General features: G+C 45.9%; 1 protein-coding gene across 2 annotated transcripts in view; it reads left to right on the top strand.

Moving 5' to 3' along the window:
- The window catches only part of rai14 (retinoic acid induced 14), a 110897-nt gene extending 95690 nt beyond the window's left edge, over positions 1-15207 (top strand). The window contains exons 14-22 of one of the 2 annotated variants that reach the window (XM_084325198.1): positions 705-806; positions 2495-3250; positions 4226-4755; positions 5241-5409; positions 6359-6526; positions 7366-7527; positions 9468-9533; positions 10886-11009; positions 11362-15207. In XM_084325198.1, the coding sequence (XP_084181324.1) occupies positions 705-806; positions 2495-3250; positions 4226-4755; positions 5241-5409; positions 6359-6526; positions 7366-7527; positions 9468-9533; positions 10886-10972 (2040 nt within the window). In that variant the 3' untranslated portion in view covers positions 10973-11009; positions 11362-15207. The other variant, XM_084325199.1, reaches the window with a different exon arrangement.
- Positions 15208-16102: the final 895 nt, after the last annotated feature.

Below are 16102 nucleotides of genomic sequence, written 5' to 3'. Positions count from 1 at the left end.
CCTTAGGCATTCTTGAAGGAGGGCTAACGTAAGCCCACGACGTGTCACAACTTGCTCTGTTTTTCCACCTAGTGGTCCTGATCATTGCTTGTCTGCCTCTCTCTCTCTCTCTCTCTCTCTCTCTCTCTCTCTCTCTCTCTCTCTCTCTCTCTCTCTCTCTCTCTCTCTCTCTCTCTCTCTCTCTCTCTCTCTCTCTCTCTCTCTTTTATCTCTCTCCTCCCCTCCTCTCTCTCTTCCAATTGGGAATTGAAGCATATGTCTTGTGATGTTTATCCCCTTATCTGTTTGTATGTGGACATAAATAGCCTAGATCAGTGGTCGTCAACCTTTTTTCATGTTGATGAACCCCTCAGTTGATACACATTAGACCGAAATCCCCCGTTTTATAAGACTTTATTCTCAGGGAATCTCTTTACTTCCCCGTCTGAGAAGAATTTAGTTGTTTGATACAATCATGTCCAGAATTCCACAGCTGTAGCTGAAGAGATATCAATTGTGAAAGTGAGTCAAAATAGTCACTCTTATATACAGTGTACTCTCTCATTGGGTATAACTTCTAGTGAATTAAATAGTCAAATAAAATTGTTCCCTGTTCTGGGGACCCCCTGGAACCTCCTCAAGGACCCCTTGGGGGGTCCCCGGACCCCACGTTGAGAACCACTGGCCTAAATCATTCAAAGATGTGTCTGTGTGTCTGTATGTAGGCTGAGCACTGCGGTATAGCAGCCTCAGCTCTGGTGTCAGCTCTACAAACCAAGATTACTGCACTCTCTCTGGAGAACCATCAACTAGCTGCCATACTCAAGGTAAGGGCACTAACTAGTACATTAACAGGGACTCACCCTTTTCATTGGCGATACCGATTCTGAATCCTAATCGTTCAGCGTCTGTCTGCTGATACTGAGTCTGAGCCAACGCTTTCACAGATCAGTTTAGAGACGATCAGTTTGGGGTCATTGGACAAAGCAATGATTGAGAATGATATACTGTAATCTATTTCTCTCAGAGTTCTAACATGCGTCTAGCGTCTTAGCATCTGCTAAGAATGTAGGAAATCAAGCCACTTTGCCTTGATTTCTGACATGTTATATTGTACATGCCTCAGGGAAACTTCAGCGATTTTGTCCAAGGTAGAACACTGGAGCACACGGATTTAAGGCAATAAACGTTATTTTAAGCTAACGTTTCAACACAGGGTGCATCTTCATCACAGTCAAACAACTATGACTCTGATCGAGACACACCCTGCCTCGAAACGTTAGCTTAATCATCTTCCCTTTATTCATTTTCTTAGATTTTTTGTACATGTGATCTCAAGAAGGTCAAAGATTAACTATTTTTTTTATTATATATATATATATATTCTCCTTTGGTTCATTACAATTTACTCAAGCCTAGTAACAGACACAATATTTATGACACTGGGAATTAGGGGTGTAACGGTACACAAAAACCACGGTACGGTACGTACCTCGGTTTTGAAGTCAAGGTTCGGTACGGGTTTTCTGTACAGTGGGGGAAAGTTTGGCTTTCCATGTTCCACTCAGGGGAGATGTAGTGTGCAGTAACTAATTGTACTTGTAGGGCTGTCAACGAATATTCTATATTGAAATGAATAATCGACTTGTAAAAAAATTCAATAATAATTATATTAGATTGTGAAAAAAAACAGCCCCGGTGGGCGGTCGTTAGTGATTAACTTAAAGTTGTATTCGTTCGGTACACTACACAGCCGTTTGGTACGGTACGGTACACACTGAAACGGTTCGGTTCGGTATGGATACATGTACCTTTACACCCCTACTGGGAATACATTCCCTGAAATCCATAGATGTCCCTAGATACCAAGAACATGCAAATGGACCTTGTAGAAGTGGAGCAATCTTCCATTTACGTAGGTATGTATATTTAGGCGGATTTTCAGAAAATAGGGCTAGCGCTCAAGAGGTTAAAATAATGTTTATTGCCTTAAATCCATGTGCTCCACTGATCTACTTTGGACCAAAATCCCTGAGGTCTCTCCCTGATTCAAGACCGTCCTACTCTTGAGCACCGGACAGGCCTACGTTTCCTTTTGATGTGGGTTGGTTGGAGCTTGTGTCACTTCTCCCTTTATTTCCCACATGACTCTTGGTATCCGATGTTAGTATCTGGGAAATGCTCTGATCCCTTTAGCCTGGTATTGGCCCAATATCCATGTGCAGTATCTGTAGAGGTCCATCCCTAGTACAAAGTAACATACAAACATACAGGGTAAGTGTATTGAAAAGATAGCATAGACAAACTTACAAAAAGCCCAAGCTACAGCAATAATATTATAGCAACCTGTTCTACTAGTACACACCAAGGCACTGGCTTGTGACCTTTTGCTACGACCGCAAACGAATCACTGTATGCAATATTGATTGTTGTTGATTGTTTTCCATTCTCTCTCCTTATCATGCCCCCCCCCCCCCCTCTCTCCCTCTCTTTTCCTTCCCTTCTCCAACTGTAGAAGCGCCCATCCCCCCAAGGAGGCGAGGACCTGAGGGAGACCAGCCGTCCCGACAGTATGGCCTCCAACTCCTCCTTCCACTCCACCCAGGACGATTTTGAGGCTTCTCCTATGGGGCCGCGGGAGGGGGAGGGGGCCGAGGTCCCGGGGAGCTTCTCCCTCGGACAGGAGGGGAGCGTCGAGGAGGGTGAGAGCGAAGGAGCGAGCGAAGACGAGATCGGGCTACTGAGACTGGCCCTGGAGGGTGTTCAGTCTAAACTGCTGGAGAGCCGAAAGGAGAACCGCTCCCTGCAGGCCAGGCTGAAACCCGGCATGCCCTCTGAGAGAGCGAGAGAGAGAGAGGAGGAGGTGAGAGGGAGGGAGAGAGAGGAGGAGGAGAGGGGGAGGGAGGAGGAGTTGCTGGAGAGTCTAGCAGAGCTCCAGGCCAAGCTGACCGAGACTCAGGAGAGGTACCACCAAGCCGCGGAGGAGGTACAGGGGCTGAGGTCACAGTTTGAGAGAGGAGGAGGAGGCGACGCGGCCGCAAAGCAGGAGGACCAGAGGCGGAGGTCCTCTCTGGAACAGGAAGTGAAACAGCTGAAGGTCCAGCTCGTCCAATCGGGATCTGAACAGGAGAAGGCAGCTCAGCGAACCAGACAGCTGGAGGAGGTGCTGAGGAGGGCGGAGGAGGAGAGAGGGAGTGGTAAAGGAAAAGAGCTGGAGAGGAGGCATGAGGCGATTTACAAGGAGGCACAGGAGGAGATCAAGATGCTCCAGGTAAATACAGGCTTAAATACAGGCCTCCCTTCTCCTTCCTTACTTCCTGACATACATCTAATAAATACAGGCCTCCCTTCTCTGTCCTTACTTCCTGACATACATCTATTAAATACAGGCTTCCCTTCTCCTTCCTTACTTCCTGACATACATCTATTAAATACAGGCTTCCCTTCTCCTTCCTTACTTCCTGACATACATCTATTAAATACAGGCCTCCCTTCTCTGTCCTTACTTCCTGACATACATCTATTAAATACAGGCCTCCCTTCTCTGTCCTTACTTCCTGACATATATCAGGACATCTCTAAAATGGTATAGAAAATACCATAAGAGAGAAAATGTTATAGTCATTCATTACTTTATTTATTTATGTATGGTATGTATTATGTACCTACATACATTAATATTAGGGCTGTCAAAATTAAAGCTTTAACTTTGGAGATTAATTTAAATTATTTAAAGCATTAAAATAAATTAATCAAGATTAATCTATGGAGTGAAAAATCTTCAATCTTAGCGCCGCGGATATAAGAAAGAGGTCTAGCTGAGTCAATGTTGATGGTTTTGTTGAACATTTGTATTTCACAGGAGAGGAACTGTATTCAAAGAAAGCTATTAAAATAGTCTTTGAATCGAAATATACTTTCTTTGTGTTGATTTTACATTAATTCCATGATTTTACTCAAGTAAATATCTGTTACAAGCTTCGGTCTTAAGTAGAAAAATGCTATTTTTAATCTAGATTAATCTAGATTAATTACAGAAAATTGTGAGATTAATTAGTTTACATTTTTTTTTATCTATTGACGGCACTAATTAATATATATTATTGAATCATTCTTACACGCATGTATTCATTCTACTGTACAACATCAAGTATTTTAATGGTTGAAATAATAACAAAAACAAAACCTTGCTCATTCATTAATTTGTTAACCCATTCATCGACGTCCTCACCCATGTGGTCTCCAGGAGGCTCTGAGGGGAACGGTGCCGGTGGAGGCGGCGGCCAGAGACTTCCAGGAGATGAAGGCGGAGCTGAACGAGGTGATCGCCGGGCTGCAGCGGCGTCTGCTGGAGCTCTCCCACTCCTACAGCGACACCAAGAGCCGGCTCGGAGCCACGCAGAAGCAGCTGGTGGAGGCCTACAGCGGGAGCGAGGCGGCCTCCTGCTGCTCCGCCGCCTCCTCTCCGTCCGCCGAGCAGCAGCAGCAGCAGGCGGCGAGGAGCCGAGTGGAGGAGCTGCAGGCGGCGAGGAGCCGAGTGGAGGAGCTGCAGGCGTCGCTGGCCGAGAGCGAGAAGAAGCACACCGCCTCCCGGCAAGAGACGGCTCTGCTGAGGGAGGAGGCGGAGGCGCAGGCCCAGGGGTCCATCGCCCTGGCCGACCACACGCAGGTGGTCTCGTCGCTGGGCAGCGCCATCACGGAGCTGGAGAGCCAATCGGAGGCCCTGAAGCAGCAGCTGTCCCAGAGGACCATGCAGGTGGACGCTCTGCAGAACAGGTGGGTGGGGACATTCCAGTGGAGATGTGGAAGGGATGCTGGGTGCTTGAAGGGTGAGAAACACACGGAGGGGACAGATACAGGCTTGGTCATTCCAAAAATGTCAAAGGATCATATTAGGACTGTCATGGGGACCCAAAGGAAAGCTGTCCATTTTGGGTCCCAGCTTACAGTTCAAGAAATGTTGGTCTACTGAAAGTATACAGCAGGGGGAGTACAGTATTTATCTCAATTCAGCATTTCTAAATTGTAACAAGTTGAGACGCCTGAAAAGGGGCTGAGGACTGTCCTGGGGGTAGTTGTCTAATAATTATATTTTCACTATTATATATATTCACAGATTCCAGTATCAGTGCTGTATTTTCCCCTAAAGACAGCAGTTTACCTGCATACCACCCTCCAGTGTTAAAGTAGCTCATAGTTTGAGCTTTATAGGAGACAGATAATATGATACAATGCTTTTTTCTCCATATTCAACCCCAAAGACTCACAGTGGAGAAGGACGTCACCCCAGATGATTCTGTGTCCCGTCTGGAGCACGAGTCCATGCGAGAGGGCCTGGAGGGAGAGGTGAACCACCTGACGCAGCTCCTTCAGGGGGCCCTCAGGAAGCAGGACGAGCTGGCTCTGGAAGCTGCTGCCGCATGGCAGGAGGTGAGAGAGAGAGAGAGAGAGAGAGAGAGAGAGAGAGAGAGAGAGAGAGAGAGAGAGAGAGAGAGAGAGAGAGAGAGAGAGAGAGAGAGAGAGAGAGAGAGAGAGAGAGAGAGAGAGAGAGAGGGAGGGAATTAAGAGAGGAGGAAAGGAGAGCAGAGATGAGGTGAGAAAAAAGGTTGTGGAGAAGAGGATGTGGAAAAGAGGGAGTGGACAGGAGAGAGAGAATAGGAGAGGAGGAAGGAGAGGACAGGAGAGAGAGAGAATAGGAGAGGAGGGAGGACAGGAGAGGGAAGGTGATAGAGTATTGTGGAAAGGAGATGGCAAAAAGGGAATTCACTTGATGCAGCACTTCTGGCAGAAAGACTGGGAGAGATCGGGCGATGAGGTGAGGAGGAGAGAGAGAGTGAGGAGGAAAGGTGATGAGGTGAGGAGGAGAGAGGGAGTATGAGGCAAGGTGGGCGACCTAAGGCTGCGTTCACACGGTGCATCTAGCTTAGCACGCAAAAGAAGCAAGGCGCGTCGCAAAGGCAAGTGGTTCCTCCAAGTGGGGAACGTGGAGAGAGCAGGAGAGACAGTAGGCTTGAGTCCAACGTTGAAGTTCATCCATCGTTGATTGTGCTTTCCCCTTTGAGCCAAGCATTCATCGCGGGCCGAGCCGCTCGTCCAAAAGCACCAGAGTGCGCTGATCCATAGGGCGTGTCAGAAAAAGGCATTGTGTGAACGCCGAGGAGGTTAAAATGGAGGAGAGGCCACAGCTGTCACATTGGGGTGTTAAAACAAGTCTCTGTGCGCGTGTTGTGATGAAAAAAGAAGGGGGATTAAGAAAACAGGAGAGGAGGAGGAGGGACGGGGTGAGAGAACTGTTGACGCTCACCTCTATCCGTCTTTCTGTCCTCCACCCCTCTATCCCTCCCTCTCCCGTCTCTCTGTCCCTCCCCCGGTCCCTCAGGCGCGGGAGAGCCGTGCGGAGCGGGAGGCGCTCCAGGAGCTGGTGATGTCCCGGGAGAAGGAGAACCAGACGCTGACCTCCAGGCTGGCGGAGGCCCAGGACGGCGTGTGCCAACTCAAACAGCTGGTGGAGAACCACGTCAGCTCGGAGAGGGAGAAGAATAAGAGGGTGGGTGGTGCATCTTGGTGGATGTTTAGTTATCTCTCCTAAAGAGAGGAGGAAGTATCTTCCCCTTCGTACTTTTAGCTGCGACCAAGTATAAGTTTGTCGGTCCCAAAAAGATAGTTTGCCAATGCCATGATAATAGTACATGATAGAGGCATGCGATTTGCCACAATGTGAGATATTGGTGTGCTAATGCCTCACAACAAATGTTTAAGTTTATTTGGATCCCCATTAGCCACAGCAGTGCTGTGGCTATTCTTCCTGGGGTCCATAACACGTAAAATACAGTTACAGACTTTATACACTCACAACATTCACATGGCATACAGACAATGAAAACAACAATTAATACTCCTTATCAAATTCATAATACAATACAAAAATACATACTCCTAATCAATTCATAATACAATACAACAATGTACACTTCACATCAGACTGACACAAGACGTTGTACACATGCAGTCTACAACACTGGTCTTTGCCACAAGGTACTTGCATAACGATAATGGATACAGTACTGGATACAGGTTGAAGCACATAGTAGAAATGGGGCAGCCAAATTGGTTACAGCGTATCACAAATTTGGTGCTTGTTTAGATGCAATGCACCTTGTCTAGCCACAATGTCACTCACAGTTAGCCACACTGTCCCCTAGTGGCGGTTCACAGGCATGGCACTTTGACTACTGTTCTGGGAATCTGCCCTCATGCTTCTGTGTGTCATCGTTTCCTTCGTGTAATTATCCTGTTTAGCACGGTGCCCTGCATCTGTATACTGAAAGGTGATATAGATATGAAGTTTCTATTTGAATGTTTCACTTTTATTTTCATCCCTTGCAGATTGACGACCTATCACGGGAGGTTGGAAAGTTAAAGGATGCCTTAAACAGCCTATCGCAGCTGTCCTGCACTTCGAGCTCCCTCCCCAAAAGGCAACAACAGCAGAACCAACAGCTCGAAACGATGCAGCAGCAAATCAAACAGCTACAGTACCAACTAGCAGTAAGACCACTCTCCTCACCTCAGACCTGACGTGGCGGTAGCCCTAATTGTTAGAGAAGCTGCTTCTTTTGTGACAGGAAATTTGTGGGTTTGAATCCCTGGAAAATCTTCTTCAACAGCATTCATTGTGGTGTCCTTGAACAGAACACTTAAAGAATTCACACACTGTTTGTTCTTCCTGTGCCCCAGGACAGTTCAGTATTTGTGAACATGCACTGCTTTCTCCTAACGCTAAGAATCTGAGAGAGAACCCTCTCTGAACCCTCATAACTGGGGTGTAAAATATGGGACTACTCGATAGACGGCACGGTGGTGTAGTGGTTAACACCTCACCTCGCCTCACAGCTAGAAGGTCCTGGGTTCCATTCCCGCTTGGGGAACCAGGTTGCCGCGTTATCAGGTACCCAGGTGGGGTATCTCCCGGGCCTTTCTGTGTGGAGTTTGCATGTTCTCCCCGTGCTCACAAGGGTAAGATAAACCCAATGGAAAAACATGCAGAACAGATCGCTAACGCTGTCGTGTCCCCGACGAAGACGGACGGGAGCACTTGGATTGGTCCCGGCTGCCCTTGGGGGGGAAGGACAACGGGATGGGAAAAGTGCAGAGAGACATTTCATCGGCGACTCTAGTGCATGCGTGCGTTCCTGTGGGTCGCCCATCTCGCATGTGTGTGTTAATCTGCATGACAATTAAAGACTTCTTATAGACAGTGAATGGAACTGGAACTGAGTTTATGAGGTAATCAAATATTTGTGTGAGCTCTAACATTCAAATGAGGTTTTAATTCTGGTTCAGACTTTATTACAATGCTAGTATATAAACCTCATTTGGGTGTAAGAACACACAGGAACAGCTGCCCAAGACTTTACATTCAAGTTACATCACTGATTCTCTGGCATTAGGAGAGAGTGGTGCAGGTTCACAAATACTAACTGAACTGTCCTGGGGCACAAGAATAAAGAAGAAGAAGTCTTTATTCAGCATGCAGTGACACACACATGCGATGGGCGGCACACACATGCAATTTCTTTGGGTCGCAGATGAAATTGAGTCTCTGCGCTTAACCCATCCCGTCGTCCTTCCCCCCAAGGGCAGCCGGGAGGAGATAGGGGCTGCTGCGTGGGGCCACGCCCCGGGGACCAATCCAAGTGCTCCTGTCCGTCTTCGTCAGGGAATGCGACAGCGTTAGCGATCTGTTGTGCATGTTTTTCCATTGGGTTTATCTTATCAGGAGGGGAAACCCTTGCGAGCACAGGGAGAACATGCAAACTCCACACAGAAAGGCCCGGGATATACCCCACCTGGGTACCTGGCAATGTGGAAACCTGGTCCTCAAGAGGGGAATTGAACCCTGGACCTTCTAGCTGTGAGGTGACAGTGTTAACCACTACACCACCGTGCCTCCCAAGAAGAACATATGTGAATTATTAAAATGGGTGGTATTCCCCTTTACCCATAACCCATAACCCCAACCATCCAGTATGTGTGCATGCGTTCACTGGTTTAAACGTTTGTAATTTTGTGTAAAGCAGGGTGATACCGGAAAAGAGCAAGTGTGCTCAGTCTGATTTTTCTGCATGAATAAATAAATAAACTCCACAGAAGTCTTGCTTTAACACAGGTATTATGTTTAAATATGGGTGATTATGTAAAGCCTGTATGGTCTCAAGTATAAATAAATACACAACAATTATTCTAAGTCGTGTTATCAACTCTCCCACACAGAACAAGTGGGTGTTAAAAAATGCCTTAGAGCTGTTTGCTTAGAAATTACGCAGGGAATCTAGTGTATCCTATTTGCCTCAGTTACCACTATGTGGATCTGAAGGGATGTCAGTCATATAGTAAATGCAGTTAGGTGGTAATACTGTCCTTTATACCATTGATAATATTCAGTGCAAGATTACAGAAACCTTCATCCAATGTTTTCATCTGTCTAGGAGTCAAAGAAACAACACCATGAGATTGTGTCCGTTTACAGGATGCACCTCCTCTACGCCGTGCAGGTACGTCTGGACACTCATTAGCGTCTGTTTGTGATAGATCTCCAGGGGCGGAGCTTCCTATAGGCGACATAGGCGGTTGCCTAAATGTCAAAATATTGGTTGCAGAAAAAAACTGCATCCAGCAAAAAAATTTAAATAAATAAATATATATATTATTAACTCTTTCTCTGCCATGCTGGGAACGGGATATGGCTATGTGCTGCCACGCATTAAACCAATGGAGTCGGTCACCTTGTTTGCAGGGCTATAACTATATTCTATATTATAGCTATGGATGCAATACTATGGCCCATTTGACATTGAGTATCTATCGTTCAAGATGTAAAAAAAAAAATCTTTCCATCCATACATTCCCCTTTTATACCGTGGTGAATATAAGTATGGTTTTAGAGCGGTTTAGGGTGATTCCTGGGAGGCAAGTAATAGCCCACAGAGTATATTATACTTAATCCATTGGCATTTCGTCCCTATACACGCTACAATAAAAAATTCAAATGCTTATGATCGGTATATAATGTTCCATCATGAATGCATGAAAGGGGGGGGGGGGGGGGGTCGTTTTTGATTAATTGATTGTCAATAACGGCATTCGTTAGTACAACAACATACGCTGATCAGGGCGATGGCTATGAAAACAACGCACAATCAAGCTGAAATTGACGTTAAATTGCTCTTACCTGTGGCCGGTGGGATTCCAAAAAGAATATTCCAATTATTTGATTGCCATCTGGTAGATCGTATGTCCATTTGGCCCACGACATAACCCACCACAGCATAATGAATCGGGGGTCCCGAAAACGGTGCGATCGGGTGAAGCCCTTGGTTCAGGTTACTAGAAAAGTCCGCCCAGAGGCATTTCATCAACGCACAGCCCCATACACAGAGTCTCAAAGGAAGTGCAACACCGGCCGCATACCACCAGGCGGCGGTATTGGACTTTTGCGATCTCAGACTCATTCCCTATGGTAACACCAGCCTTCCTGGATGGATAATGAATGGAAATAGCGAATAAAAGAAATAACGATCAAATAACGAGTATACTCGTTGTTGGCGTCCAACGATTGATGGCCAATAACGAGTATACTCGTTGTTGGCAGTGAATGAGTTAATATTGTTTATTTTTTTTGCTGGGCAGACATTTTTGCGCCCCCTTCTATATCTGCAACCAATATTTTGACATTTAAAAAAATTATCTAACATAACATTTATTTGGGGGGGGTGAAGTTTGTCTAGGGCACCAAATGTGCTAGGTCCGGCCCTGTAGATCTCAATCCTATGTAATTAACAACTCCAGTTGGCGATCGTGGAAAAACCCGTCATGACCCTGTTTGCTTTGACCCTGTTCTCCCCAGGGTCAAATGGACGAGGACGTCCAGAAAGCTTTGAAACAGATCCTGATGATGTGCAAGATGCCAAGCCCAGCCAAGGGAGCCTGCTGAGAGACCCCACGAGGGCCCTCTCCTGAGGCCCCACGAGGCCCGCTCTCCTGAGGCCCCACGAGGCCCTCTCTCCTGAGGCCCCACGAGGCCCTCTCTCCTGAGGCCCCACGAGGCCCTCTCTCCTGAGACCCTCTCTCCTGAGGCCCCATGAGGCCCGCTCTCCTGAGGCCCCACGAGGCCCTCTCTCCTGAGACCCTCTCTCCTGAGGCCCCACAAGGCCCTCTCTCCTGAGACCCTCTCTCCTGAGGCCCCACGAGGCCCGCTCTCCTGAGGCCCCACGAAGCCCTCTCTCCTGAGGCCCCACGAGGCCCTCTCTCCTGAGGCCCCACAAGGCCCTCTATCCTCTCTCCTGAGGCCCCACGAAGCCCTCTCTCCTGAGGCCCCATGAGGCCCTCTCTCCTGAGGCCCCACGAGGCCCTCTCTCCTGAGACCCGCTCTCCTGAGGCCCCACGAGGCCCTCTCTCCTGAGACCCGCTCTCCTGAGGCCCCACGAGGCCCTCTCTCCTGAGGCCCCACGAGGCCCTCTCTCCTGAGGCCCCACGAGGCCCGCTCTCCTGAGGCCCCACGAAGCCCTCTCTCCTGAGACCCGCTCTCCTGAGGCCCCATGAGGCCCGCTCTCCTGAGGCCCCACGAGGCCCACTCTCCTGAGGCCCCACGAAGCCCGCTCTCCTGGAAGTACCTCGCGCGCTTAGGGACACATTGTCAACGGCACGTTTTAGCGTTATTAGTGGGGGGGGGGGTTCCTGCTGTGGAGTTCAAATGCAAAGGAAATAAATCACTCCTACACACATCCCGTGACGTCTGCTCTCACGCTGGTGTGGAAGAGTTGAAGACCAGTTAAGCTTTTTCAGCAGCAACTTGTGACTTTTTTTACAGGGATTTTACTCTCGCTGTGGCTACTACTCACTCTTCCCCATAAGCAGTGAATTGCAACCCCCCACCCTTTAAAAAAAAAATTGGTCTTGCTTTTCGTCATTGCCGGTGTGTCTCTAGCGTTACTTGTGAAACAAGAGATGGACTGCTGCTGTCAGTCGTATCCGTCGCCTCATTTTCGTCTACTCCAAGCCTGCCCGGCAACAGGCGACACCAACTCTGCCAACTGATAATGACTCTGGGGGAAGAAAACTGCTTATCCAAATGGACCGGTAATATGTGTAACGACGAGTGACGAGAATGTTTACAAACCAATGTCCATCCATTATATAAACGCCTCTGTCCATGATTTGCTAATCACTTTTATCGTATTAACTCACTATTAGTCACCTCGGGCCATTGACTGACAATAGAACTAAGATGAACGTAGCACTAATATGCTTTTGGGGAAACACAGGCCAACACAACTCAACAAGACAGTGTAAAGATACAGTTGATTAATCAATTGGCAATATCCATTCATGGGATTCAGGAATTGAAAGGGTGGGACAGGTAGCCATCTTGAGTGTACCAACCAACCTCATCATGGATAGTCTGATGAGGCCATGTTTGTTCGTATTTACACTATACTGCAAATATGCAGCATCAAACACACACACACATACACACACACACACACACACACACACACACACACACACACACACACACACACACACACACACACACACACACACACACACACACATGCACACACATGCACAGTCTGTCAATGAACCGGTCAGTCAGTGCTTGACATTAACTTTTTGGCTCACCAGCCACTGTGGCTAGTTGTTTTCCAAAGTCACTAGCCACTCAGCATTTTCACCAGCCAAAAATCACACACACACACACACACACTATCCAAATATCCAGTTTGTTTTTATAGTGTAAAGTTTGGCTACTTGAGACAGAGAGAGAGAGAGACTCATTACGCGCGAGCACTGCGTTCCGAGAGAGAGAGAGAGAGAGAGAGAGAGAGAGAGAGAAAAAGAAAGAAAGAAAGAGACTCTCATTACGCGCAACGCAAGTAAGCGCACACTGCGTTCCGAGAGAGAGAGAGAGAGAGAGCGAGAGAGAGAGAGAGAGAGACAGAAAGACAGAAAGAGACTCTTCACTACGACTCTAAAACGGTGATGCTGCACGGTCTACGCGCCAAAGTGGCTGTTAAGAGTGACAGAGTTACACACCACTGCCGAATTCTACCCCCATTTGGCGGGTGTTAATGTCAAGCCCTGCATGTACATGTTGACACACAGATGCCTTTCTGTGCATATTTGTTTTTGTTGAATGAAAGACTCAAAAGGTGTCACTGCCCTTGGTGGTATTTTTTCTGTGAATCAACAGTGTTAGTTTTTATTTGTATCCTCATCATCCAAATGTTTCATCGCAGTCCACATTTCCAAGATACTGTTCAATCTAAATTATTTTGCGACCAGATGTGACTTTTTGCCACCAAATCAAGCCACACAAATGCCGTTTTCTTTCTTCTCTTGGCCACACTTCAAATGAAGAAATGCATGACGCTGTTTTTATGCCGTTTCTATTAATATTTTCCTATTAGCACAAACATTTATAAGATATGTATTTTATTGAAATGTATAACCATGTTTTTTTTTCAAGTTACTGTACTTTTAAGAAGTGAAGAATGAAGAGGATTGTATTTTCAATTGCTCTGTTTTGTGCTCTTTTGTTTGTATAAATTAATGAGATGTTGTTCCCCCTATCTATGAATGCACTATGGTGTCCTGTGAGATGTCACCTGAATGTGTTTTGTTTCTGTCATCCCTTACTTTCCTATCATAACTGAATTAATGTTGAATTAATGTTAATGTGCAAACCCTACGCCGTGGGCAGACAGTATCTATCACATGTTCGGCAAACTTTTTCATTTTTATTTTATTTTTTAACTCAGAAGATGGATAATCGATGACAGTTCTCTTCGCTTCAAGTCAATTTCTAACACTGTTCTCGTCATTTTTACTCGTTGCATTTTGTTCTGCAAGTAGTTCGTAGAAAAGTGCCACTTGTTTGTGGAGAGGAAATAACTTAACGTTTCTACAGTAGCGTGAGAACACCACAGTACCATCTCGTATTATGTGCCTGCGCTGATTATAGTCGAAGCCCCACAGAATCGGTCTCGTTCTGGGACGCGTAAGAATGGAATACCACTGATAACACCTTCAATTATATGACAGTTAAGGTCTTATTTGGGATCAACGGTTAATATGGATCTCTAAAGAAGAATAATATAGCTGAAAAGAACAATGTTAAGACAGAATCATGACTAATAATGATAGATCCCAAACATTTTATTTGGCCTCATCATAATTTAAGAAGGTTAAACTTATTTTAAAGGTCTTTACATGCAGCCAATTAAAAAACCTGAATACTGTGAGTATCCATATCATTAACAGGATGTGTATGGCGTGTGCGTGTGAAAGCTTTCCATGTCCCATCATGTCTGCCAGCCCAGTTTGTAATTTCACCAGCTTATTTAACAGTTTCTCATTCAATATTTAACAAAAAGAAAGCGTTAATTCATGTTCGATATTGTTTTGTTGGTACGGCATCGCATAATGGAAGAGTGAGATTTTGAGAATGTATTTCCAAATGCATTTCCTTGCAGTATGTCAAGGTGCAGCGGACTCTTCTGAACTGTATACCTCGCATGTCAAGGTGCAGCGGAGCTTCTGAACTGTAGTACCTCGCATGTCGTTTGCCTTATCAGTGACATTTTCAATATATTCAACATCACATCCCCTAGACACCACCCTTCATCACTTTAATAGTCTAGGGTTGTTTCTTGAAGTATATGGGTCGGGGTCCCGAAAACGGGTCACAGGCCTTCTTCTGGTCGGTCCCCCCCACATGACAATAGTAGTCATATATTTGTAATATGTTTTATTCAACCTGGGTCCCACAACAAAGGGGTGGGGGCTCTCATTAGGATCCCTGACTTAACCATTTCACTACCACACTACAGAAGGTTAACCCTTTACTACCACACTACAGAAGGTTAACCCTTTACTATCACACTACAGACGGTTACACTACAGACGGTTAACCGTCTGTAGTGTGATTGTAAAGGGTTAACCTTCTGTCGTGTGGTAGTGAAAGGGTTAACTCTTTGTCGTGTGGCAGTGAAAGGGTTAACCTTCTGTATTGTCGCAGTGAAAGGGTTAACCCGTTTGGTAGTGTGGCAGTGAAAGTGTTAAAACCATGGTTATTATGTACACTACACACTACAGTATACACTACAGCTGTTCAACTAGATTCAGATTTCGTTATGTTGTAATTTCTTCTTCTTTTTTTACTCTAAACCTCACATCAGTAGCACTTGACCTGTAGTAAGACGGTAGAAAAACAGAGAACAAGGACACAACAAGACTCTCTCTCCTTCTCACCCCCCCTCACTTTTTCTCTCTCCCTCTCTCTTTCTCTCCCTTGCCCTACCTGTCACTACTCAGGAATATTCTATACTGAGTTTTAATTATGCCTAATCCCAGATTCATAAAACCCTGAGTGCAGATTGGATCATACCAGATCAGCCTGTGTTTGATACATTGCCATATAGTTTCTTTCCTGTGTAGACTAATGTATTGTGACATTCTCTCTCGGTTGATACAGAGAGAGTAACATAATAGGCCTTGTCGTTTGAACGATGTTTTTTATCCAGAAAGGGATGAATGACTCTTTCTCATGTTTTGTAGTGAAACTGAAAATGACGTTTGTTTGCCAATTGCCTTGTTTGCCCTCTTTTAATAAATTGTGAAGCTCTTTTCTCTCATGTCTTGGTGATCTCGTGTCTGCGTGTCAAAATATTTAAAGTGACAAGTAGTTTGTCGCAACTTGCTTTTATACATTTATTTGTGTAACGTTTGGGTCTTTTACTCTCTCCTAGGAGTAAAAGCTCCTAGCGCCACCCTGGAGTATTTCACCCTCTCTATTCTTCCAGGTTGTCCTGATTGCTGATTGACGCCTGCTGTGTGTTTGACTCTCTTTATAATGGCCTTGTGTTTATTCTCTCATTTGTCAGTTCTTCATCTAACGTTACCGTGAGTAGCTGTCTACGGAGAGTCGTGTCGTTCCAGGCCTGGAGGATGTGGCTGCCGTGTTTTTGATTATTGTTTAATTATTATTTAGTTTGCTTTTCTTTTGTATAATACCAGTATCGCTCTTGATGTTTCAAAAATAAAAGGAAACACTGTTTTTGGT

The sequence above is a fragment of the Notolepis coatsorum genome (genome assembly GCF_963971535.1).
Source record: "Notolepis coatsorum genome assembly, chromosome: 11".
NCBI classification, from domain to species: Eukaryota; Metazoa; Chordata; class Actinopteri; order Aulopiformes; family Paralepididae; genus Notolepis; species Notolepis coatsorum.
The sequence above is the reverse complement of the archived record's forward strand: the minus strand, read 5'-3'. Positions and strand labels throughout refer to the sequence as shown.